Source organism: Neovison vison, chromosome 2, assembly GCF_020171115.1.
Source record: "Neovison vison isolate M4711 chromosome 2, ASM_NN_V1, whole genome shotgun sequence".
Taxonomy (NCBI): Eukaryota; Metazoa; Chordata; class Mammalia; order Carnivora; family Mustelidae; genus Neogale; species Neogale vison.
This window is the reverse complement of record NC_058092.1, coordinates 214,930,904-214,958,237: the sequence shown is the minus strand read 5'-3', so window position 1 is coordinate 214,958,237 and position 27,334 is coordinate 214,930,904. Positions and strand designations below refer to the sequence as shown.

General features: G+C 39.0%; 2 protein-coding genes and 1 long non-coding RNA gene across 7 annotated transcripts in view; 2 read left to right on the top strand and 1 right to left on the bottom strand.

The window, feature by feature from the left end:
- The window catches only part of ATP5MK (ATP synthase membrane subunit k), a 6,082-nt gene extending 5,011 nt beyond the window's left edge, over positions 1 to 1,071 (top strand). For both annotated transcript variants that reach the window (XM_044240426.1, XM_044240427.1), the window contains one exon: positions 968 to 1,071. The gene's annotated coding sequence lies outside the window, so the exon portion shown is untranslated. The remainder of the gene's footprint in view (positions 1 to 967) is intronic.
- Positions 1,059 to 14,309, bottom strand: TAF5 (TATA-box binding protein associated factor 5). The gene is made up of 11 exons (XM_044240422.1): positions 13,748 to 14,309; positions 11,509 to 11,746; positions 7,847 to 8,162; positions 6,956 to 7,119; positions 6,714 to 6,849; positions 5,949 to 6,069; positions 5,087 to 5,216; positions 3,535 to 3,699; positions 2,766 to 2,943; positions 2,412 to 2,589; positions 1,059 to 2,124 (listed from the first exon to the last, which is right to left on the bottom strand). Exons 1-11 carry the CDS (start codon positions 14,304 to 14,306, stop codon positions 1,907 to 1,909), a joined length of 2,403 nt encoding a protein of 800 aa, XP_044096357.1. The 5' UTR covers positions 14,307 to 14,309; the 3' UTR covers positions 1,059 to 1,906.
- On the top strand, positions 14,194 to 27,334 carry LOC122901082. Of its 4 annotated transcripts, XR_006383357.1 has the most exons (4): positions 14,229 to 14,520; positions 14,638 to 14,773; positions 21,838 to 21,875; positions 26,403 to 27,334. It is a non-coding gene; the product is annotated as an uncharacterized LOC122901082 (long non-coding RNA). The 4 variants fall into 4 exon arrangements; XR_006383356.1 differs by lacking the exons at positions 21,838 to 21,875; positions 26,403 to 27,334 and adding an exon at positions 16,155 to 16,373 and having other exon boundaries at positions 14,194 to 14,520; XR_006383355.1 differs by lacking the exon at positions 21,838 to 21,875 and having other exon boundaries at positions 14,229 to 14,507.

Below are 27,334 nucleotides of genomic sequence, written 5' to 3'. Positions count from 1 at the left end.
GTTTTAGGCTTAACTGCTTTCCCTAAGGGTTAATGGGGCACCCAGCTTTGTTAGAGGGTGTCTCTTTTGCCCTAGCCAGCGCTGAATAAGCAGTTTCTGATCGTTGTTCATTTGATGAGTGAAAATACCTTTTTGGTGAAGTTACACATTTTTTCCATTTGTTTACCCTTTGTATTTTTCTTAAGATTCCCTTTATGTTTTTTTCATTTAGCAATTGAGTCTTTCTCTTTAGGAAGAACTTATTTCTCTTACATAAGCCCTTTATGTAATAATTATTAACCAACCTTGTAAGTACATTGCAAATATATCTTATTTTTTTGCTAGTTTCAGATTTTTATACACAATTGTATATTTTCATTTAATTCCCATAGATTTCATTTTCTTGTGGTACACCACAATCTCCATTTGCCTGTGTTTGAGTGAATACTTGTTTTGGTAGTAGATGATGTGCAGAAAACCCAAAACCCAGATCTTAATCTACTGTAACTCTCCACAGAAAATTTTTCCTCTGCTATTAAAAGCTTTTCTGATCTCAGAACTGTTGAGTACATACCCCAGCATGCAGTGGTCCAGGACTTATTCCTGACAGATAGGTAGTCATTGCCCACTTTTCCATATTAGGTACCTCCCAACTTTGGGGAGAGTGGTAGTATCCCCATTATAAAAACTAATAAATTTTATCTGATACGTTTACTACTGTTTAAAGTGTACTTTGTATACTAGACTTTTCCAGTAGCATACATTCAGGGTCATGCTAAAGTCAGCTCTTTTGTTAAAGGTAAACCGTTAGGTTAAACTGTATCAAGCTGTGACATTTTGGGGTGATTACTGACTCTGAGAATCTGATGAATTTGCATTCAATTTCAGGGGGTTCAGGGATAGTCCTGTACTGGTAATGTCTATACTGATTGTCTTAAAAGTAGAGTTGAACACAATTGTGTCTAAATTATTTTTACTTTTTTTATAGGGTTTTAACTTTTACCTCATCTGTTAAGTTCCCATGCCTGGAGAAGCTTTTGTCAGCTCATCATGTGATATTCAATTTGTACAATAAATTATGAACCTGGAAAAGCTGGTTGTCTTTATTTACAATATATCAAAAATATAAAAACTGTACAAAATGCAACAAAGGCAAAAAACTGGCAGTGACTTGGTCTAAATCTTTTAGTTTCCAAAGCAAGGCTCAGTACTGGAGGTAAGCAACTGAAATGTCTGTCTGACTTCAAGTGTACTAGGTTTTATGTAGCTGTTTTAGCTGAAGTAGAACATGGAAGCTAAATTTCTTCACCTGGTTTATAGAGTGTTTGGGTGCACTCAGAATCCAACAGGTATAAATTCAGATGTCAGTGGGTGGTTGTACTTCATCTAGTTCTTAGAAAGAAATTGTAGTTTACCCTACCCAATAACATACATTCCACTAATCATGGGGCAAGCAAAAATGTTAGTGGATCATTTAACATAGTACTTGAGTGCCATACAGTAACTACATTTTTACAGCAGAAACATACATGCTCATAGAATTCTTCAGCTAAAATTCAAGATGGTATTACATTACTCAGTTTGAATCTTGAAGCAGGATGAATTACTGAAGTCAATTGATTTTTTTTTTCTAAACATAATAAATTAAAATAGCATTTGAACAGAAAATGCATAGTTTCCACACAATCCAAAGCACCATAAATGTCCCCTCCACGAACATAATACCTCTTATTCAACTAACGGAAATTAGTTAAATGTGGTTGCTATAGAAACGTGGAACTGTCCTGTTCAGATTTTCCAAGCAGCATCCTTCCAGATCCATATAGACAAAACATTCTTTGTAGCTTAAATATTAATCACTGAGGTATTTGCTTTTAGTCTCCCTTTTTCAAACAGTAGCTTCCAAAAGGTCTTTAATACCGATGATTTATTGCGGACTATAAGCTCCTGCAGCTAGAACCAAGTTTCTTCGAGTAAAATGGAGGTGTACAACTGGTGTTGATTTGGTCATATATGTTCCCAACAATAACTCCTGTGAATTCTCAGGTAAATTTATATGCCCAGTGGCTGTAGTAAAGTCATCGGTCTCTAAATCTTCAAAGGCTTTGACAGCATCCCACAACCGGACTGTATTATCCATTGAACCTAACAGGAAGTCAAAGAAAACCATTTAGTAGCATCTACCATATTTAGAGTCTGACATATAATTCATATATTTACTGTATACTTATGGTGAAAAAAATCTAAACTTGATTAATAAGCTCTTCTTCTAAAGGACCATTTCAATCAGTTTAACCTGAGAAGTCAACACACATATCAGGGGGTACTCTGGAATCATGGCTAAGAGAAGCAAAACCTAACACGGTCAACCTAAGTGTTTCATTTCAACATACCATTTACCCTTTAACACAAAGCCATTTCTAGTCATTTACCTGATGCCAAAATTTCACCATCTCTACTAAACCTAAGTGAACAGACTGTATCAGTGTGGCCTTTTAATTCTCCAACCATCAAACCATGTCCAATATCCCAAAGGAGTACTCTGCCATCTGTGGCTCCTGTAGCCAGGAATCTCCCATTGGGAGAAAATGTCAAGGAATGAATTGGTCCCTAGAAAAGAAGTCCAGGAAAAGAATCAACAGTGGGTTAAAAATATCTCAAAGTAAGAGAAAGAGTTTTAAAGCTTAGTGGAATTGAATAGTTTCTTTAAAATGTGTTACTAATTTTTGGAATATTTTTATCTCAAAAACAACCTTGTATGCCATAATAATGAAGGTATAAAATACCTTGTGTCCAGTGAATATTCTTACACAGTTTCCATTCAGGACATCCCAGAGCCGCACAGTTCTGTCCGCAGAGCCCGTAGCAACATAATTAGAATTTGGATGGAATCTGGTACAATTCACATCAGCAAGATGGCCAGCAAATATCCTTAAAGGCTGATAGTGGTCTGTAGCCCAGAGCCTTTTTAAAAAATGCATTGAAAGAAAAAAAAAAAAAGTAATGGTTAACTGCCAAAATTCTAAAATAAATATAGAAACACCCATGTGAGATAATAGCTCCAAATAGGTCCCCCTCACTGGCTCCATGAGGGGGGAGAAAAATGGAATGAGATGAAATAACATTCTTAAGGAAAACGAAGTTGATCTAGTACAAATTTTTTTTAAACTCTAGTTTTCTGTATGTACCCACCTTTCCTAGTCTAACCCATAGAAAAGTGTTTTTTGCTAGTTTTGGCCACCATAAAATTAGTTTCTAACCTGAGTTACCTCATCCTGAACTTTCAAGGAAATCACAGGAAAACACCAGCAGTGCTCATAGTGGTAGTGAAAATCTAGCTGGTGGGAGCTTGAGGGGGAAAAAAGGACTCTTGATATGGACATAAATGCAGACATAGTAATACTCCCCAAATTCATTTTCAAATAAGGAGCTATAAATGCTGACAATCTCAAAAAGTTGATCCCAAATAACTGAAGTGAAAATAAGTTTGGCTGGAGCTTATAATTCCCTTAAAAAGAAACCATTCTGCCATTCATAAGATCACAATGTTCTTACCGAGCTACTCGATCGTGGCCCCCTGACACAAAATAATATCCATATGGAGAAAACTGTGTGTCCCATACTGGGTAGTTGTGTCCTTTATATCCCACCAAGCAAGTAAATGTTTGAAGACTCCACAATCTAACAGTTCCATCCTCTGAAGAGGAAAGCAAATAGTTCCTGAGAGAAGAGAATGTGATATATTTGATTCCCAGAATCAAATCGTTACCTGTCCAGTTTCTCTGTACATTTGAGTATGATAAGTACAGATAACCTGACATGCTACATCTTTTACTTTATACATGAAATTCACAGTAGATAACAAAAGTTGAAAGTAATAATAAAAAACTAAAGTTAGCTCTAATACTCTACATCTACTGAGCACATACTTAGTGAGGTTAGATCTTTTTTTTTAAGATTTTATCTATTTATGAGACACACAGAGGGATCACACAAGCAGGGGGAGAGGCAGGGAGAGGGAGAAGCAGGCTCCCCGCTGAGCAAGGAGCCAGATCCCAGGACCTTGGGATTATGATCTGAGCTGAAGGCAGACACTCAACCCAAATGAGCCACCCAGGTGCCCCAAGGTTAGATTATTTTTAAAAGTATAATGGAAAAACCACACTTCTTATGAAAAATTGTACCAAAGGATACCAACAGAAAGTCGGTCAAAAAGGTTAATTGAGAAAAGCTAGGAAATGTGATGTAAGATGTCACTTAAAACTCAACAATTTAAACAATTTACTTTAAAATGGAGATGCTCTTTTCCTCTCTTGACTTGTATAAGCATTTAATAGGAAATGTGTTTTTGACAAAAAATAAAAAACACTATAGACATTTAAGTAATAATTTAGCTTTTTCACAGATCAACACAAAAGCTGAATCACTGAAACTGTTAAGGTTTTCACTGAAATTAGAGATTTTCCTCAAGTAAAAATGTATCATCTGGCTAAACCCAATGAAGATTTCATAAAGATGAAAATGTTGATGGATTGAAAGTTATTATCCAATTCAGATACAAATGGTTATTATGAATATAAAATTCCCTCCCATTTTCACAGAATATTAGAGATCATGAAAAATAAGCAAATACCTATTTGCGGGTTTCAAATTCCCTTTTCAGTATCTTCTTAGTTCTTTTGATTACACAAAATCTTTAATTGACAGCTAACATGCCTTTAATATCAGGAATCTGTTCTCAATTTGGAGATGACGGAATACAGCAGTAGCCACAAACCCAAGGCAGGAACCCAAAGAAGCAATTCAGTCCCATCAGGGTTATACAAAAACTGAAGCTAATTTTTAAAACCAATAAACCCTGAGGCTGTGCATCTTTGATTCTATAAATCTGGGTATATATTAAGTTGCTATCTTGTACACCAGTACCCCAAGATGAATTAGCAAATGGCAAGATTCTAAAAGATAATGCAGAAGAGGCAGCCATGAGATTTCTCTAACAGAATTTTTTTTTTTAACAGAATTTTTCCCAAAATGTTTCCAGTAGTTAACTTAAATATTATCTCAATATAATACAGCAGTATTTAATTTTTCATTGTTTGTATGTTACCTATCCGGACTGAAGCTGGCTCCATAGACAGGCCCGCTATGACCATACAAAATCTTCAACTCACTTGCTGTTTTCTCATCCATTATTCTTTCTAAGACATCATCTGATTCTTTGTCTATGAGGCTAAGATCTAAAACGGTCCAAAAATATTGATATTTTAAAAATATATTCATTTTTTTTAAAGTACATTCATTAGAATATTTCAAGGCAATCACATCATGGTTCAGAAGAACTAACATTTGAACAGTCCTCCTACATACCACCCACAGTGTTGATGCCTTTAACCATCCCAGTGTACAGAAGAGGAAACTCAAGTTCAGGACAGTTAACAATTTGCTGGAGTGCACATAGCTGCTCAGTTCAAAACTATGATTAAAACTCAAAGAAACCTAATATATCATACACAAATGGAAACTATGGAAATATTAAAAGTTTTTTGAAAATGTATTACCTTGTTTAAATAATACATTTAGCAAGAAACTCTTTAAAAATACTAAAACTAATTATTTTTAGGCCATTTTTAGAGCTAAAACAGAAAGTACTCTCCCATTATTTAAAGGCATTTTTAAAATTCACAGGCAAACAGTCATAAAATTAGATTTTAAACTCATGGAGTTTTCTAGCCCAACCCCCTAATTCTACAGATGAGAAAACTGAGGCCCCACAAAGTTAAACCAGTTTAACACCCCAGTCTCCTGATTGCCACTCCAATGCACTTTTTGCTTGGGAATGTTAGCATTTTGAGCTAAAGTAAAATCAAATGAAATTCTGTTGGGATCACAATCTCTTATGCATACTCCATGGAATCCAGATTGGTGTAAACTAAAGGCGAGTTCACATCCTCACAAGTCATCTCAGTTACCTGCTGCTTGTTTAACACTACGAAGCTTTTTGGGTGTCACAGACCACACTCTAACAGTTGAATCTGCAAAACCTCCAGCAATCAAACTAGAATCATCAGTGACATCCACTGCAGTGAGGCCCTGCCAATAAAAAAAATAAAAACTTTATACTACACAATATGGTCTCAGGAAAAAAATTACATCTTAGAAACAACATAATGATAACTCCTTCTCTCATAGAAAAGATTTCATTCTCCCATGAAACACTGTTTGAAAGTATTTATTTTTTTTTTTTGAAAGTATTTACTTTAAGAACACGTCAACATTCACCCCTTTTGTCCTCCAAATTTAAAGCACATGATACGAAGAAAATGTTAATCATTTTTGCACTTTAATAAATATATCCTCAGCAGATTATTACAATCTATAAAGACATAAAGAACCCTTAATAAAAAGTATTAAGTTTATATAAGCCAAGTTTAATAGAGCTAAACTACAGTTTCCTCCTCCTCAAAAGCTAACAGAATTCTGATCAGTAAAACAAGGGACACACATAAGCAACATTCCGGCACCTGCAAGCTGCTAAAGGTCTTTTCAACATTGCCTTCTAACTATTCTAAGCAGTGTCCAATTATCCTTTCTTAACTTCTGTCTTCAAGCTATATTTACATCAAGAGTTTAAAAAAGAAAACTCCGTCTTAGTTAACACATCTAAGTTTCTTTTAGTGGTAAGTCACCATATTACACGACTCTCCACCCAGAAATTGCACAATTATCTTACTAACCTGGTAAGCATTGAGGAATGTATAGAAACAAATGGAGGGTAAACAGTCTGGCCCAAGGCGTACTCGTTTGGTGGTTTCTTTCATATTCATTATCTTATCCAACTTATCTGAGTCTTTCAACTCTGGAAGAGGGATTCTGTGAAAGAAAAACAGACTGAAAATCATTCTATTAAGAAACTGAATTCTCTGTAATAACAGTTCATCTTAAACCTCCACACATGTTCCTGAAGTTTTTCGCTCACCTGTTTTGAGGTGGAGCATTGGGATCTTGTTTTTTGCTTTTGGATCCAATGCTATCTTTTTTAGGCTTCTTCTTTTTAGGTTTTCCTTCTTCATTTTCTCCTTCTTCATCTTCATCATCTAAAGGCACCTCAATTTCTGGCTCTTTTAATAAGCCAAAAAATACCTACAAGTCAAAAGACCAACATTTTCAAAATTAATATTTCATTCATTAATACATCATTTTCATATCTTGATAGGATGAATCACGATTACAATACAGTAATTTATACCCTGAAACAGATTCTGTACTTATCTACCCAATAGCCAATCTCCCCATCCTCCTTACTAACAGAACCCTGATTTTGTTGGAGCAGCAATATGCTCAGTTAAATTATTTCTGTTCCCAAACTCCCCTGCAGGTAGGAATGGCCATTAAAGTCATTCTGGCCAGCAGATGTACACACAAATATACTGGGTAGGGTTTTAGGAAAAAAATACTGTTTTCCTGATAAGATTTAGCAGGGATATGCCTTCTGTCCTCCCCCTTCTGCCTTCCTGGAATGCAGGTGCAATGCTGGAGCTACAACAGCCATCTGTGAGCACAAAGAAGAAAGCCACATTCTAAAGATGATGGAGGAGAAACTAGAAGGAGCCCTTGCGAGAGGGATTTCTTTTGCAATTCATTATATGTATGCAAAATCCCTTGTTTCAGTCACTTTAGTCAGGGTTCTGTTAAATGCAACCATTCCCAAATTCTCACTAATTTACACATCATCCTTAGAACATGAACTTAGCATACAGGGTTCTGTTATTCCCAAACTAGCTATAAGAAAAATGTGTATATTATGTAGATGGAAATGCTACAGTTTTTCATAATCTGCATTATATAGTTCTTAGGTTTATTCCCATACCTTTGATTTGTTTGCCTCTCGTTTAGCCTCTCCTGCCAAACTTCCCACCATCGCATCTATCTGTTGCTTACTACGCGGCATCCCATCAAAGATGTCAATGTAGAGGTGCTCCTGAACTATGTTCCATATCTGATTGTTCTGTTTCTCCTGAAGATGCCTCTTCAAGAGTTGATACGAGTCACGGGAAATACGCAGAACAAATTTACTTGTTCGAAAATCCAACATGGTCTCATTCCCTTTCATGTGTTCCTTTTTGGTAAGACTAGATAATACTCGTAGGTCATCCTGGTAATAACATTCCTGATCTCCATGGAACCTGTTTCAGTGATTTTAAAAAGTCATTTTTCAATGTAATCATTAAGGGATCTGCTCTCCCCCATATATTTATAAACATCCCAGAATATTTTCAACGTAGCAGTCTGAATAATCCTGGACTAAGCTACAGGATCAGAAGTAACTCATTTCAAAATGATCACAATTCAGTTTCTGAATTCATCCTGAAATTTAAAAATTTAATTCTCTAATGAAATGTACCATTAACATTTTAAGAGAATTTGAAATAAATACCATAAGTGAATGAAAGATATCCACCACTGGTAGACATTTGAATTAGAATTTCTGCTTTACTAAATTTTATGTTCTCTCAAAACCACTTTTAAAAACTTTATTATGGAAAGTTTCAAACATATACAAAAGTAGAAACTAGTGTAATTAACTCAATGAGCCTATCACCCAGCCCCTTATAATATATAATAATCAATTATTATATTATAATTACATTATAATATATATCATATAATAATCAATACATGGCATTCTCATAAAACCCAACATTTTCAATGACTTCTTGTATTCTTCATACCAGACACATTTATTAAACATCAGTATAATAATATGACTAAACGACAAACAAATGTTGATACCAAAGAACGAACACTTCCATTTACTCACCAATACCAAAGGTAATTAAGTAAAGCTTTCAGCCTTGGTGACAATTAGTAAATTTAAATGTACTTTTGTTTCTATAAATCTTAATATTCTTGATAAAGTAAAATTAAAGATCATATATTTGGCACTCACTAAGAGCAGCAAACAATGCAAAAACATTTAAAGAACAATGACTAAGCATAAGATAGGTTCTAGCTCTGATACACAGCCAATAGATGCCTAAACTGTTACCCGTGTTACCCTTTTGAGACTCATCAAGACATGAACTAAGGGTTTCTGTTCAAGATTTCAGTGAAATTAGACATCTCAGCCTCTTGGTGTTCACATCAGTTATAGCCCATAACCTCATCTGAGCATGGTGTCTGGGCAATGGCTGAGATTGTCCATAACAAGGAGACAGAGTTCCCCAGGATATTCCAGCTTCCTATGTAAGGAGATGGCTATCTCATGGGACTGGGAGAGAAAGAGGTTTTTTGATGACAATACTGTAAGAAAAATTAGGTTAGAATGTAAGTTCTGTCATAAACAGCCTTTGTTAATTTTTTTGAAAATTGCTGAGCTACAGAACATTTGCTTTATAAACCTTCTGTTAGGCACCATACAATAATGAATGGACATAATGGCCAAGAAGCTAAGTGTCCGGAGTTCTATTATTCCTGTATTACCACTACTTGTGTTATCTGACAAATGCCGGCTTTTGGGTCTATTGCTTGTACTAAAATGCTCTCATTCAAACTGTTAAGTACTGCCCTCTTTTTAACCACTCCTTTCTTTGGCTTCTATTAACTCAATACCCTCCCCGTTTTCTTCCTACTTCTCTGACCTCTCCTTATACCTCTTCTACTTGGCCATCTCTTCTACTCTTTTTCCATCTCTCCTACTTCAAATGTTGGAATTCTTCAAGGCCCAGGTCTAGCCCTCTCATTGACTTATTTCATAAACCCCATCTCCTCCCCAGACAATCTCATCCATATCCATCAATATTACACACAACTCCAATTTATGGCTCTAGTCCCTACATCTCTTCAGAGCTCCAGAGCTTTCTGTATCATTCACCTACCAACCTGGTATCTCATAAATGAGTCAAAGGCATATTCAAATCTGAAGTCAAGATTACTCCACAACCTGACAAACCAGGTCCTCTTCCAGGGCTTTCTATCTTAGTGAAGGACACTCCCCCATCCAGATAGGGGAGCGAGAAACCTAGGGGTTACGAATACCTTCATCTCCCTCACCTCCATATCCAATCCATCACCAACTGCCTCACCAATATGCTACTTATTTTCACAAACACTAATGTACCCTTGTCTAGTGTTTCTCAACAGAAATTTTGGGGCAGAACAATTCTTTGCTACATGGACTATCTGCACATATTAGAACATTTGGCACCCCTAAGCCACCAGCACTTCCCCATTCTAGTCATGACAACCAAAACACCTCCACACATTTTCAAGTAGCCCAGGGGAAGCAGGAATACTATTACTCTGGGTTGAGAACCACTACAATAACCTTCCAAACTGGTCACTCTAAAGTCATTCTGTTCCCCCTCACCACCATCTATTTTCCCAACCACATAAAGGTCCTTTCAAAATGCAAATCGGGATGTCTGGCTGGTTCAGGTAGTAGAGCGTACAACTCTTGACCTCAGGGTTGTGAGTTCCAGTCCCACAATGGGTGAAGAGATTACTTTAAAAAAATAAATAAAATTTTTAAAAATGCAAATCTAATAATGGCAAGGTCCTTCAATGACTTCTGTAGCAGAGACACCTCACTGTCCCCAAACATGAATTTTTTCCTTTCTTCCTCCACGACAGAATACCTGAATATTAGCTGAGCAAATAAACACCTAGGCAAAGGCCACATGTCTTACTTCCCTTGTAGGTAATTGTAGCTGTTGCCTAATGACATAAAAAAAAGGAAGAGGTATGTGCTACTTTGAGGAACGATGTGCCTTCTCAGCTGACTATAGCACTGATGTGATTGCTCAGAGCCTAAGAGCCATCTTGTACCACAGGAGGAAGCCACATGACAAGGATGGAAGAGCATCAAGATGGTGAAAGCCTAGGTTCCTGGTAATCAAAGACTCTATACCAGTCCTGGACTGCCTAATCTTTATGAAAGAGAAATAAACTTTTATTGTATTTAAGCCTCTGTTGTTTGGGTTTTCAGTCATTCTCAGTCTAATATAATCCTAACACAGCTTCCTATTGCTCTTAGGATAAAAACAAAATATAAACTTTTATTTTGTTTATGTCATTATCATTGGGGTTTTCAGTGAATCTCAACCAGATATAATACTACCCAATACAACCCATGACTGTTCTCTGGAAAAACAAAGACCCTCGACATGGCCCGAGAACCTGCTTGTTCCAGCCCAGCTTCGAACCCATACTCAGCTCCAGCCACACTGGCTCTCTTTTGTCTCTGTACCCACCATGATCCTCCCACCAGAGGTGTCACACATGCTTTTCCCTCTTCTCTTCTGGTTAGCTCCTACCCAATCTTCAGATCTTACCTCAAGCATCACTTCCTCTGGGAGCCTTCCCTGACTTCTCCAACTAGATCACACTCCCTCTTTTTAGGTTCTCCTAGCACCAGTTACCTCTCTTTCATGAAATACTTTCGCAGTTACAATCTTACATTTGTTTGGTTACAGTTGTGTATATACATTATATATATGTGCTATATATATAATATATATAAAATTCACATACTTCTCAAAAAATGATTTTGCTTCATTCTCATGTTGATTGTAGACTAGTTCCAAGTACATGTGTACAAACAAAGGATAAAAGAGTTGGGATAATTCTGCCCGATGGCAGTCCAAGGAACATTCAATGAAGTGTTTTAGTCCGCTATAGTATTCTTCATACATTGTGGGGTCTCCTTGTTGGTTGTAGGCTGACAGCACAGCACTGACATCCGGCTGGTCTTCAACGGCTACACTTCCAACTGTTTAAAAAATGAAGAACAACTTTCAAAAAATGTATTTCAAAAATATATACCAAGTGACTAAGGCTGTTTTGTTACGGTCCAGAGGTAAACTGTTTCTTAGATGTTTGTTCCTGTCCTCTCAAAGTCTCTTCCCCAAAGCAATCACACAATCTGTCAAGGGACTGTTTCAGTCCCTATCCAAAACTCCTTCAGCTTGTCCATATCTTAAAATAAAATGTTCAGGTCAGTAACAAAAAGGTTCAGTATTTTTCCTGCAGCTACCTCAAAGACAAATTTCATAAAACACGATATGTGCAAATCAAACAATTATATTAATCTTCTCTCAAGGCTCAGTGTAAATGGCACCCACCACCACCAAGACATGCCCTGAAGTAATATTCCTAGATCTCTGAGCTACTAAGTATTTTGTGACTTTCCTGTAACACATCCTAACCTGTAGGATATGTGTACATCTATCACTCCTTATAAAATGCAAGCATTTCAAGAGTGTGATGGATGAGCCTTATTTGTTTCCAAAAGATAACTCAATCTACATGCTTAAAATAATTCCCATAAGCATCAATCCAAGGTAGAAAACACGAGTATTTATTTGGAATATACCAATACCAATGATACACCTGTCAATCTAATCAAAGTTTGACTGTTGGAAAATTTTAGGTTGCAATTATAATACTGCTGTGCTCTTCACTGCACAAATGCTTTAAGTTCTTTTGGTTATTCTGATGGCCTCTTTTCCTTCTTACTGGTTTCTTAGTTATGATAGGTCAAGTTTCTGAAGAGATGAGAGATTACAGAAAAATAACCAACATAATCCATCCATTTTATAGTTCATTCATAAAGTTCAGCATTCAGAAACATTCCCCTCAGTCACATTTTTGCACATTTCTATTTGTGGGATACAATGCTACATATTCATACTTTACTTCTGGCAATGCTGCAAAATTTAGGGCTCATAAATAGAAACTAATTTGGCTAGAGGCTCTGCACTATATAACTTAATACAATAAATGTTTATCATCAGCTCAGGATCACCTTTGAGACCATATGCTGTGTATGAATTTTACTGCCCGGATTTTGCAACACAGTTGCTAGGAAAAGGCTGGGGAGGGTGGTCTCAGGTGTTAAGTGTTAGGTATATACATATCAGTAGCAGGCATTTTATATATATGTATTATATCTGAGCCTCACAATAACCCATTTTAAAAGGGGCCCAGAAAAACCCCTTAACCTGAGGAAGAGCCGCATCATGCAAGTAAAAGCAACAGAGACAAGAGTCTGAACCTAGGTCTGTCCAAAGCATACTCCTAAATGAATGGTTCTCAACCTCTGCCACACATTAATAATCCCTTGGAAGCATATATACAAAAATGGAGATTCCTAGACTCCACCTCTACATGATCTGATTCACTAAGTCTGAAGTGACGCCAAGAAATCTGCATTCCCCAAAAGGTTTAACACCAGTTAGCCTAATATTTTGCGAAATAGTGGCTACACTATGTTCCATCATTCCCTGGCTGTTTGGTCAAAGCAAGTCCCTTGGCCTTTCCGAGTCCGTTTTCTCATCTCTAAAACAGAGGTAACGTCTTAGCTCACAGCGGAATTATGAGAATTAGGATATGTAAAGTATTTTTAGTAATTACTTAAAGAAGCTAGTACAGAACTGTATAAGTATTGCTGGGTGTTAATGCAGACCTGCCAAGCCTCAAAAACCGAAAAAAGAAGAAAGGGACCAAAACCCTGAAGGTCCCCGCCTCTCAGCGCCCACCCTCCCCAGACATCCCTCCGCTCAACAGCTCTCCTCAGCCTCTCACTGGAACTGACAGCTTGGAAGAGGGTTTGACTGCGCAGCCGGCGCACTAGCGAAAGGGGCGGGCATGTGGCCCTAGAGGCGGGCCCAGGAAATTCAAAACAAGCCCGCAGAGGTGCAGGCCTGCCAGCTTCAGCCTTCCCGGCTTGCTCCCCCTTCGTGCCCTGCCTCCCCGGGACTCCGCGGCTCACCTTTCCCCGGAGCCGCAGAACCTGTCGCTAAACCCGAGACCGCGGCGGCCCCCGAAGCGCCGGTGCCCGGAGGGTCAGGGGCCGCGGGGCCGGGGGCCGAGGCTGTGACCCGGCTGAGAAGCGCGCTAGCCGCCTCTGTACCGGCGCCGTCCGCCTCTGGGGCTCCAGTGCCCGCCACTGCCTCCTCCAGCAACCGGGCCTCACGGCGCAGCGCCTCTTCGGCCTCGCGGAGATTGCTCTGCCGCAGGAACTGCAGCACCGCCAGCAGAGTCTGTCGGTCGTGGGGAGCGCCGGCCTCCGGAGCAGCGGCGGGCACCGGGGCCGCCCCCGCCGGAGCAACGGCGGAGACAGCCACCGAGGGTTTGGGGGTCCCACCATCCCCGCCGGCCGACGACGACGCCGCCGCAACGTTCCCGCCGCCGCCGTTGGGGCCGTTGTTGGTAGTGCCGCCGCCACCCTCGCCAGCGCCGTCCCCCGCCTGCGGAGGTAGCAGCGTCGGCGGTCCCTCTGGCTCCAACTTGACCGCCACCTCCGTCTGCTCCTCCGCCAGCGCCGCCATCTTGCGGCTGAGCCACCTCGCGCCGTCAAGCGTGATTGCGTTTTCGCCACATGGAGGGCGGGGAGGAGCGTTTTACGACACCTTGGGAAGGCAATGTACGGCAGTAGGAGGGGCGAGAAAGAAGGAGAAAAAGAATAGGAGCAAGAGCAACTTTCAAAAATGAGTGACAGAAAGGCAGGAAGTGGAAGGTGGCGACCGCCGGTAACATTTGACTGTAATAATGGCCGTTTATTGCAGACCCGCTATTTTTAGGCACTGTGAGAGACATTTTATATTTTAGGACCTCCTTACTTCAACAATCTCATAAGGCAGTATTATCCTCTCTTTACAGGTGGTTGAACTGAGACCCAAAGAGGTTGAACAACTTGCCAAAGTCTCGCAAGAAGAAAGTGAAAGTGTCAAGATTTGAATCCCGGTCTAAAACTCAAAAGCAAACCCGAAAGCCAGAGGAGGCTTCTGAGATACTGGTAATATTTTATATTTTGATCTGGGTGGTTGTGACTTTTGTGTTTGTGTGTGTGTGTGTGTACAGGTTTTACCTTAGTAAAAATGAACCAAGCTACACGTTTGAGTTTTGTGAACTTCACAGCATGCATGTTACAATTCAATAAAAAGTAAGTACCTACATTTTGTCATTATGAAATGTGTACGTTCTGTATTCGTGCTGTGTTATCCTTTATTACAAATAAACTGCGTTTTAATTGTATATTTTTAAATAGCATATGCCATTTTGGAATACGCTTCATAGGTTATAAAACCTTGCTGCATATTTTATTTCATTTGGATCTCAAAATTCTGGGGATGGGTGCAGACAAGAGAAGTGAGCCTGGGGAGTTGGGAAGATCTAACATAGTTATTCCTGTTGTTGGTTTTTAAGTCCCACCGGTTTCTTTCAACTCTGTGTAGTAGCTGAATGACGTGGATCAAGTTACTTAACTCCAGTTGCCCAATTTCTAAAATGGAGATAATAATAGTACCAACCTCACAGAGGTGTGTAAGGATTAAGCGAGATAATGTATGTATGATATACCTAACACACATTAAATAGCTGTTGGTTGTTTTTCCTTCACCATAAAAGCTGTTCTGTAAATCTTTGATAAAATCCAGTTATGATGTTCAGGGTGATCACAAGACTGGAATATGAAGCTAATCTAACTGGATATCTAAAGTAAAATTATGGAACATGGTGGAAGTGGGGGAGAGTGGAAGCTGACTAAGAATTGGTTAACATCTTTTTTAAAGATTTTATTTTTTAAAAGCTTTTATTTTTTTTATTTGACGAGCACAAGTAGGCAGAGCAGCAGGCAGAGGGAGAGGGAGAAGCAGGCTCTCCACTGAGCAGGGAGCCCGATGTGGGGCTCGATCCCAGAACCCTGGGATCATGACCTGAGCCAAAGGCAACTGCTTAACCGACTGAGCCACCCAGGCACCCCCAAGATTTTATTTTATTTTTTTTAAATAATTTCTACACCCAATGTGGGGTCTCAAACTCACAACCCCAAGATGAAAGAGTTTCTTGCTCCATCAGGTAAGCAAGCCAGGCACCTTTTTTTGTTTGTTTTAAGAGGACTTGTTTAGCATTTACCCAGCTGTGATCAATAGAGAACCTGAATCTCATATGCACGCTTATGAGGTGGGGAGCATTTGTCCTTTTCCTTAGGATCATTGAACTGATTTTTCTGATTCAGTATTTACTAAATAACTTGATAATTAATTGGTAAATAATTGAGCACCTAGTTGAGGGAAACCATGGTTAGCAAGCTTGGGCACGCTTATTATTCCCTGGAAGGTTGTTTTATGCCCTTACAAATAGTAAATTAACATTCTGATGCATATATTTGTCTTGAGATTCAGATCCTAGAAGCTGGATCCACCTCTACTGCTGAAGCCGAGAAACTGGGACTCACAAAAGTATAGGATCTACCTTTCCTTCTGTAGGGTCTACCTTTCACCTACCTTTGATTAAGTTCCAAAAAGTCTGGGTTAGTATGTCAATTACTTACTCCAGGTAGAATGATTTTCCTATTATACCATGGTAGAGATAAGTATATTGAGTAACTGCAAGGCCAGCTTTTTAATTTTTGTTTCTCTTTTCCTCTTCCTTTCTTTTTTTTTAAGACTTTTTCTTTGTTTATTGGACAGACAGAGATCACAAGTAGGCAGAGAGCAGGCAGAGAGAGGTAAGCAGGCTCCCCGATTAGCAGAGAACCCAATGAGGGGCTCGATCCCAGGACTCTGGGATCATGACCTGAGCCAAAGGCAGAGGCTTTAAACCACCAAACCACTCTGGCATCCCTACCTCTTCCTTTCTAATCCCTACTCCCATTCTCCTTCTACTCTCTTCTTAGGATGTTTTAAGAAATCTAGTATCAATCTGTATCTTATTCCTTTACAGGAGAGCTACTCTTTCTCTCTGGATATTTCTCTTTCTCTTCAATGTTCTTTCATTTTGCTCTAATGTATCTAGGATTAGATTTTTCTTATCTTTCCTGATTGGCCCTTTATATACCCATTCAATCTGAGATTTTTTTTTTTAATTCTGGGAATTTAGAAGCATTATATCTACAGATATTTTCTCCCTTCTATTTTTCCTTTTCTTCTTATATTCTTGGGATTTTTTAAAAAGATTTTTACTTAATTATTGAGAGACAGAGAGAGCATGAACAGGGAGGGATGGGGAGAGGAGAAACAGACTCCCCACTGAGCAGGAAGCCCATGCGGGACTTAATCCCAGGGCCCTGAACTCATGACCTAAGCCAAAGGCAGATACTTAACAGACTGAGCCACCCACGCACACCTCTTCTTGTATTCTTATAATACAGATATTGATATTTACACTTCTGTCTTCTAGGTTTGCTTTCATATTTTCATTCTTACCTCTTCCTAATACATTCTAGCAGGGTTCCTCTATCTGATTTTTCAGTGAAATCATTCATTCTCAGCCTACATCCATATTGCTATATAACCTATTTATTAAGTTACTTACTTCAACCATTATATTTTCCATAGTATTTTTTTTAAGATTTTATTTATTTAGTTGACAGACAGAGATCACAGGTAGGCAGAGAAGCAGGCAGAGAGCAAGGAGGAAGCAGTCTTCCCACTGAGCAGAGAGCCTGATGCGGGGCTTGATCCCAGGACCCTGGGATCACGACCTGAGCAGAAGGCAGAGGCTTTAACCCACTGAGCCACCCAGGCGCCCCTTCCATAATACTTTGAATTGGTTCTTCATGATTTATTATCTTGCTTCAATCCAGTTGGGAGATTTTTGTCCCCCCCCTAGGGACATTTGGCAATATCTAGAGACACTTCTGGTTGTTACGTCTCAGGGTAGTGCTTCTGGCATCTAACTGATAGAAGCTTGGAATGCTACTAAACTTCCTACAATGCACAGGACAGCCCCATTCTACCACAGCAAAGAACTATCTGGCCCAAAATGTCAATAGTGCCCAAATCAAGAACCCCTGATAAAACCAATATGAATTCTTTTCTTTTTGAGGATGTGTATTTATTTAAATTCTATTTCATTGGATGTATTTAATCTGTTATCTCATCCCTCCTATATCTCATTACTTTTCTCTGGGAATTTGTATTTCACTGAAGGTATCAGCTCCTTGGCTAGTATGTATACCCAGAGGGAGAGGCAGAAGCCCAGCATTGAGAAAAGGTGAAGGATGCACCAAAAGGAGGAAAGTCTGTAGTGTCACTGTCTGGGCTCCATCACTACCTATTTGCCAACTCCCATACACGCATGTGCACCCACACGTATCCTCAAGATTTTCACAGTTTTTACAGCTCTATCAATTTTGGTGCCTTCTCAGGTTTGGTATAATGGGGCGCCAGACACCAGTGTGATTTTACCATCTTGTTTGGTTCCAAAATTAAAAGTCACGGCGGGGGGTGGGGAGGGTGGGGGGGTGGATGAGGCTGAAAGTTCTAACCATCCCATGGTTGGTTCCAGACCTCATCCTGAGGCTATCCTGGTGTCCTCAGCCACCAATCATCGCATTAGCATAAAAAAAGACACTACTTAGGAGACTCCATGGGTTTTAAGAGTCCTATGCTGGGAGAGGGAGGGGTCAGAGACCAAATGCATATTTCTCATCACATCACAGTTTCATTATGTCCTTTCCAATCATGTGCCTCTTATTTCTTTTTCTTGTCGTATTGCATTAGCATTTTATATTATATATGCATTAGCATATTATAGCAATATGGTGTTGAATATGAGTGGTGAGGTAAAAGTAGACATTCTTCATTTCTTATCTTAGGGAGAAAGTACTTAGTTTTTTATTGTTAAGTGTGATGTTCACTGTGGGATTTTTATAAATGCCCTTTATCAAATTAAGGAAATTTCTAGGCCGTGGTATATCTTGTATACCAAGTATCTCAATTCTTAAAACCTGTGGAATATTGATTAGGCTCAGATCACACATATGCAGCTTGAGGATAAACCCAACTTTATGGGACCATTTTATTGATCTCCTTAATCTCCCTAACACTTCCCTTTCTGGTCTTTTAGCTAGAAAAGGGAGTGGGCTTTAGTTTTCTCTGTTGTGTACCCTGAAAATCCAACTGTTGTGGAACCAAGAAGCAAGAAGATATACAATGAAAACTGTAGCAGAGATACCCCCTTGCTCTTAGCATCAGTGTTTTCCCCTCAGAGTTTTAGGTGCCTGCTTGGACTCCACTGCCATACACTGTCCATTGCTACTATGGATGAACCTATGGACTGTGTGGGAGAGAATGGAAAAACAAAAACAAACTTTGGATTTCCATCACACTTTATGACCTATAGAGGCCCCCTTTCCTGGTCCTCAAACCATGATAGAGGATTTCTCTTGGAGTTCTCTCTGACCACACTAGGTATACAGTTCTGGGTTTCAGCTTATGTTTGAATCCGGGCCAGGAGATACCGCAGGAAAAACAAAATGGGAAATGTATTGATAAGTCAATTATAGTTGAGTTCCGGTTGCCTTCCCCAACCTGCCTCTTACCGTTTGCATTCTAGAGTCTGTAGATAGTTATTCCATGCATTCTGTCCAGAGTTTTTACCTGTATTAAGTGGAAAATACAGAATAAAGCACTAATTATCTTGACCAGAACCCCAGTAACCTCAGCCACCTTGGTCAATATGTATTTTAGTTTATGTTTTGTCTTATCATTAGAGAGTTTGAACATCTTTTCACATTTTGGAGCTGTTTTTATATTATTGTGGGGGGATTGTTATCTTTTTCCTCTAATTTTTTAAGTTTTTTTTAATCTGTTTAGCATATTAGTTCTTTATCTGAGACATGTGTTGCAAATACTTTTTCCTAGTTTGGTCAAGTCTGGCCATTGTCTTTTGATATTGTTTATATTTTGGGGGCCATGCACAAGTTTATTTTTTTAGATTTATTTATATATTTGAGTGAGAGAGCACAAGCAGGAGGGGCAGAGGGAGAGGAAGACAAAATCTGAAGCAGACTTCGTGCACAATACAGAGCCCAAGACGGAGCTCCATCTCATGACCCTGAGATCACAACCTGAGCTGAAACCAAGAGTTGGATGCTTAACCAGCTGTGCCACTCAGGTGCCCCCAGAAGTGTTTTTTAATGAAGTTTTTTAATGAAAGTTCCAAACTTTTATTTAATTGCATCTGGATTTGAAACCATAGAAAGATTTTTCTCTCATCTAAAGAGGAATTCACCCATGTTTTCCTCTAGCGCTTGAATAATTTCCAGTGAGCTCTCTAATTGCTTTGGGATTGAATCTTGAATATGAGGTGAGGTATAAATCTATTTTTTTCAAAAGTGATTCAGAAATCCCACAAGTAGATAAAGAAAATCTTTAAGGAGAAAAATAAAGGGGGGGGATTCCTAGGTGGCTCAGTTGGTTGAATGTCTGCCTTCTGTTCAGGTCGTGATCCCAGGGTCCTGGGATTGATTCCCACATCGGGTTCCCTGCTCATCGCGGAGCCTGCCTCTCCCTCTCCCTCTGCCTGCTGCTCACCTTGCTTGTGCTCTCTCTTTCTCTCTCTGACAAATAAATAAATAAATAAAATCTGGAAGGAATAAAAGAAGAAAGGGAATAAGGAAAAAGGAAAGAGAAAGAAGGAAAGAAATCCCATAACTGGAGTGCCTGGCTGGCTCAGTTGGTAAAACATGTGACTCTTGATCTTGGGGTTGTGAGTTCCAGCCCCACATTGGGGGGTATAAAGATTACTTAAAAATTAAAAAAATATATTTTTTAAAAAATTCCAAAACTTTCTCAAGTTTGACAATTCACTAAAAGCATTCATAAGACTCAATTACAGGTTAGACTCAAGGCTGAGGTTTATTACAGCAAAGGATGCAGAGCAAAGGCGGCAGGAAGATAATGTATTGGCAGGGTCCAGAGTCCAGTGCCAAACCCAGGCTTTTGCATCTTTCCCATCCAAGCCCACACAGACATGCTTTCTTTCTACCATCAAATTAAAGAGACAAATGTGATATGTTGTGCCCAAGAAATCTTGTTTGAGTTTTGAGATCTGAGTCATTTGTGGGAGGGCTAGTCATATGAGAGGTCTATCCTGCCAGCCCTGGCAACCCACATTCAGGACCCCACCAGTGAAATCAAATGCATGCAAATCATCAGTCTTGATGTCGTTGAAAGTAATCTGACAAGCTGGGACAGCAGCGTCCATTGCTTCGGGTGTACACAGCAAAATCATCAGTCACCGACACACACACATACACAAAAATATTCTGAGGGCCATATTCCCAGAGGTTGACCAAGGGTCAATCATGGTTCTGGGTTCCCACGAAGACAGGAGACAATGAACAACAGATCTGCTATTTTAACTCTTTCCTCACAAAATCACTTACTAATTTTCCTAAGCACCTTCATGGAAAAAAATCTAACTTTGCCCCAGTGATTTGAGATGCCACTTTTATCATATACTGAGGTTCTATATGGACTTGCATCTATTTCTGGATTTTCTATTCTATCTCTGGTTTATTTATTTGTGTAGTAGTTAATAATGCAATGTCTTCATTAGAAGGGGTTTATATTGTGCTTAATATTGTAGAGCTTGTCTATCCTTGTAGCTTTTCTAGTCTTTTCCTGACTATTCCTGCATGTTTATTTTTCCATATGAAATTTAACCTCAACATGTGAATCTCCATGAAAGCTTGTTTCTACCCAACTTTTCTTCCTTTGATAAAGTCTGTTTTCCAACCTTTAACAAATATCATTTTTTTCTACAAAAATAAACCACGTTACAGAAAGATGACAAAAACTACATTAATCCCAATACTCTAACATAACATGGATATCATTGTGTTTCTGTTTCTTTTTATACAATTGTAATTATATATATAGATATATATTTTACCATGTTATTACAGTCTTCATAACCATTATTTTAATGACTGTATAGTATTCTAATGGAGACTGTCGTAATTTTTTTCATGACTTTTAATCATTCCCTCACCAAAGAATATTTAAGTTATGCCCCAGTCATACCATAAGCAATGCTAAATACTACTTTTATGTTTATTTATCTTCTTAGGTAGTGACTCCCAGAGTAGGACTGCTAAAAGGTAAAAGGTATATACATTTTTCAATATCTTGATATATGTTAATAAATTGCTTTGTTTAAAGTTGTACTAATTAAACTGTCACCAGCAATAAGAGGGCCTATTTTCACAGCATCCTTATATTTCTTTGTTTACCATGACTTAAAATAAAATAAGAACCACAAGTGTGACCAAAATGTAACTGTATATACCTTCTGACTCACTAATTCCACTGTTAGAATTATGGAAATAACCATGGGGCACCTGGGTGGGTCTGTAGGTTAAAGCCTCTGCCTTCGGCTCAGGTCATGATCTCAGGGTTCTGGGATCCAGCCCCACATCGGTCTCTCTGCTCAGCAGGGAGCCTGCTTCTCCCCCTCTGTCTGCCTGCCTCTCTGCCTACTTGTGATCTCTATCAAATAAATAATTAAAATCTTTTTAAAAAAGAATTATGGAAATAACCATCTGGTATGCATGTGCAAGGTTGTCCACTATAGAACATGGCAGTGTGATATCAGGCATTTTTATTTTTTAAGATTTATTTATTTATTTGAGAGAAGGAAAAAGAGGGAAAGAGGGTGCATGGGGAGGGAAGGGCAGAGGGAGAGGGAGAGAATCTCAAGCAGATTCCATGCTGAGTGTGGATCCTGATGCAGGGCTCCATCCCAAGACTCTGAGATCATGACTTGAGCCAAACTCAGGAGTTGGATGCTCAACTGAATGAGCCACCCAGGTACCTCTCTACATTTCTTTTGATGATCCTCCAGCATCTTAAACACAGTAGTTCCATAAGTGAACTCTACACTGGCTCCTTCCCTGTTACAGGAATTAGCAATACCATCATCCTGGTTTCTTAGGCCAGAAACCCAGGCCTCTTTAGCCCATGTTCAGTCTGTTCCAAGTCCTAGTTTGAAACAGCCCTTGATTCTGACAACCTGTCTCCCTCTTCACTGCTATCATTCTAGACCAAACTATGAGCATCAATCATTTGGATTATTGCAGTGGGCTCCTGAAGGGTCTCCTTACTTCTTTTCTTATGCTATGTATTCATTTCCTGAAACCGTTATAACAAATTATCTTACAGTTGGTGGCTTTAAGCAACAATAATGTATTTTCTCACAGTTCTAGAGGCTAGAAACCTGAAGTCAAGTTGTCAGAAGGGCAGTGTTCACTCTCAAGGCTCTAGGGAGTGAATGCAATCCTTGTATCTTCTACCTTCTAGTCATGTTGACATTCTTTGGTGTTCTTTGGCTTGTGACCACACCATTCCAATGTCTATCTTCACACCACCTTCTTTGTGTGTTTGTGTCTGTATCTTTTTCTTTTATATATATACCTATGTGTGTGTACATATATATGTGCGTGTACATATATATGTGTACATATATATACATAAATGTACACACACACACATATATATATTTTAAGATTTTATTTATTTTAGAGAGAGAGAAACAGCACGAGTGGGAGGCACAGAGGGAGAGGAAGAGAAAATCTCAAGCAAACTCCATACTGAGTGTGGAGCCTGATGTGGCGCTCCATCCCAAGACCCTGAGAGCATGACCTGAGCCAAAACAAAGAGTCAGACACTTAACTGACTGCACCAACCAGGCGCCCTAACCTCTGCCTTTTTCTTTTGAGAACACTTGTCTTTGGATTTAGGGCCTACCTCAACAATACAGGATTCTCTCCTCATCTCAAGATCCTTATTTTAAGGGTGTCTGAGTAGCTCAGTCAGTTAAGCATCTGCTTTTGGCTCAGGTCATGATCCCAGAGTCCTGGGATCAAGTTCCATGTTGGGCCCCTGCTGAGTGGGGAGTCTGCTTTTCTGCCCCCCACCCCGGCTCATGCTCACTCTCTCTCTCATATTAACTAAGTAATTAACTTAAAAAATCCTTATTTTAATTGCATATGCAAAGGTCCTTTTTCTGAATAGGTGCATTCACAGAATGCAAATTTGATGTGGATATCCTTTGGTGCGAGCCTTTTTCAGCCTACCACCTCCCCTTTTTACACCTAGTAGCCACAATGACCTTTTGAAATATAAATTTATTTAAAATCTTACATGCATGGGGCACCTGGCTGGCTCAGTCTGTCGAACATACAACTCTTGATCTTGGGGTCCTGAGTTGAAGCCCCACATTGCAGGTAGAGATTACATTAAAAAATTAAAAAATAAAATCTTTAAAATTTTACATGCCTCAGTGTCTTCCTACTTCAATTATCATAATATGTAAATTCTTTCCCTTGGTTCACATCTCCTGCCTGAACTGAAGCCTATCTCTTCAACCTCAGCTCCCATTCATCGGCGGTACACTTTGCCTAAGCAGCTATTCCCATCCACTTACTCCCGCTATACCTTTTCTTTTTGCAGGTTTGACTACCAACTGGTATGGTAGTTCATCTCTAATGCTAGGATATTAGTTGTTCTATGGCTGGGGTCAGCACACTATAGTCAGTGGGCCAAACTTGGCCCACTGCCCTTTTTATAAATAAACTTTTATTGGCACAAGGTCAGTTATTTGTCTGTATATTACCTCTGGCTGTTTCTGTGCTAGAACAGCAGAGTTGAGTGGCTACAACAGAGGCTAAATGGCCCACAAAGCCAAATATATTTACTGTATGCAACTTTCCAGAAAAAAAATTTGCCAGCCTCTATTTAGGCTATCAGTTTCCTGTTTAGTGCTCTCAGATCCACTATTTGGTTTCCTCTTTTCTCTAGAGAGTCAACTTCTTCCAGGTGCTATTGCTATCTCCTCTAGTAAATTCTCTAAATTTTCAATGATCTGTAGTTGTAATAAACTGCATTGTCTGGTCTATTAAGTGTAATAGGACATGGTGTGGCTTATGGAATAGGTAGCAGACATCAGGCAGCAATTGGTCTTCAGTCAGGCCAAATGAGCCTCTCCTAATGAAGAAAAGGAATAACCTCCTCCATTTTGAGGGAATTTAAATGACTATCACATTTTTATTTTATGAATATTTATTTCCCCACTCCTCCAGCTCCTGTGTCTGGGCCAGTGACAAGCCTTGACATATGAACATGAATTTTCTTGTTCATGATACTCAGCAGGTGCCTATGCCCAGTGATAATTACAGACTGGCTAACTTACATCAGCCTCTCTCCCTCCCTCTCTCTCTCTTTCTCTTCTCTGCTCTACCCCTCTCTCCCTGTCCAAATATGCTGTTCTTCATGGAACAAGATGAGTATGATCCATTTTGACAACACTGGCCCCCTGACCTGTCTGTCTCTCCTGTGGGAGACTGTGCTTCCTGGGGTGTGTGGTTGGCTGATGCTTTATCCCCTCCTGTGTGAATAACCTGTAAGTCATGACCACTATACTCCAAATCGCAAAGCCCTTCTGCCACCTGTGAGCATTTGCAGGACTTGACTTGAAAAGCTCATAGCCTCCTTTCAGACATGGCTTTGGCCTTTTCTAACTCCTACCAGGTAGAGGGTTTGCCTCAGAATTCCAGTATTTCCAGTGGAAAAGCATATTATTTCTCACAGGGAAAAAGTGAAACAAAAACAGCAAACTCTCAGACCTGAAAAATTGTTGCCTGAAGAACTTAGACAGGATATGCAAATGTATTCACTTTTCAGCTATTGGCTAAATGGTTCTCTACCTCTGTGGACCCACACTGATCTTGGGGAGATTGTTGCTCTATTTCAATATCTTCCAGTGGTTTGCCAGAGGCTGGTTCCTTTTCTTTCTTCTGTGGACACTCCTGATAGTAGTCTCAACGAAGAAGACATGCTTTGCCTCATTGTGCAGAATATCTGGTCTGAATTAAGCTAAACCAGCACTTAGGGCCTACCGATATATCCATACCCTTATCCCAAGTGACAAAATTTGCCTTATATACTTTAAAAGATTCAGAGTGCCTGGGTGGCTCAAGTCAATTAAACATCTGACTCGATTTTGGCTCAGGTCAGGATATCAAGGTCATGAGATCAAGCCCTGTGGAGCCTACTTAAGATCATTTTTCTCCCTCTCTGTCTATTCCTCCCCTACTCTCTCTTAAAAATATATATATTTCAGGGCCCTTGGGTGGCTCAGATTGTTAAGCATCTGCCTTCAGCTTGGGTCATGATCTCTGGATCCCAGGATCAAGCCCCACCTGGGGCTCCCTGCTTGGCAGGGAATCTGCTTCTCTCTCCCCTTCTGCCTCTCCCCCGGTCATGTTCGCTCTCTATTTCTATCTCTTTGTCTCAAGTGAGTAAATAACATCTTAAAATATAATTTGGATCTCAGAACTATCAATTAGGACATTGCATTAGCACAATAACACATATAAAACTCTTTAATTATTATTTCTTTTTAATTTTTTAAGGACAGGAAGGGGCTATCTAACATTCATTACACATAATGGTGATGTGCGCCAGACACGTATCTGTGGGTTCATGAAAGCATATCAGAAAAACTGTGCTTAATCTTATTTAGTGTTTCTTGGGTCCAGTGTCATTTTACATGAAGACTTATTATTATTATTATTATTCAGGAATTATTTCTATTATACAATTTTATGACCTCTTTTTTTTTTTTTTAACTTCCAGGTCTTTGAACATAATTTTGAAAAGAAGAAATAATGGAATCATTTTCCATAACCATAATATACTATTTTCATGTCTGCTAATGTACTCTCACTTTTTAAAGCTATTACATTTAAGTCTGCGATCCATTTAAGCTAATTTTTGTAGATGGTAAGAGGTAGAGGCCCAACTTCATTCTTTTGCATGTGGATATCCAGTTATCCCTGCATCATTTGTTGAAATTCTTGCCCCTTTAGATGTTTTGGGAAATTTGTGAAGAACCTATTAGCTACAAATGTGAGGGTTTATTTCTGCACTCTCAATTCTATTCTGTTCGATCTGTATGTCTGTCCTTATGCTAGCACCATAGTGTTTTGATTACTGTAGCTTTGTAGTTAAGTTCCCAAATCAGGATGTGTGTGTCTTCCACCTTCATTCTTCTCTTTCAAGATGGTTTTGGCTATCCTTGGTCAATTTTTTGTAGCAACAACAAGAAAAAAATGGATGTATTGATCCATTGCCTTTAATCAGATTTAGTATCATTCCTATAAACCTCTATAATGGAATTCTAAGGAGGGTGTTTGGGCATGAGGTGTTTGGGAAAACATGTTTTAATTTGGGAAAGGGACCATGATGCTTTAAATCTTTGGAATCTGACTTGTTTCAGAGGACTCTAAAGTTTTATTTTCTTTCACAAATACAATTGTATAACATCAGAACATAGACGGTAGGACTTGAGCAGTAGTACAGAATTTTAGATCATTAACCATGTGATCCTTGAAATCAAGACAAAGTTGTGTTTCAGGAACCCTCATTATGTTAACAAATCAGCACAAGAAATAGGTATAAATATCTTAAAGTCTTGACCTTGATTGGAGTCTGTATTTTACTCAGTATTAGTAATTATATATATAAAACATATGCATTCGATGATTTGAAACTGTTTTTTTTTTAAA

Coding starts and splice junctions, on each gene's coding strand:
- TAF5 (XM_044240422.1), bottom strand. CDS start 14,306: ATGGCGGCGCTGGCGGAGGAGCAGACGGAGGTGGCGGTCAAGTTGGAG. Junction 7,120..7,846: donor GAGAGGCAAACAAATCAAAG/GTATGGGAATAA, acceptor TTTGACTTGTAG/GTATTTTTTGGCTTATTAAA. Junction 2,125..2,411: donor TGGTGAAATTTTGGCATCAG/GTAAATGACTAG, acceptor ACTTCCTGTTAG/GTTCAATGGATAATACAGTC.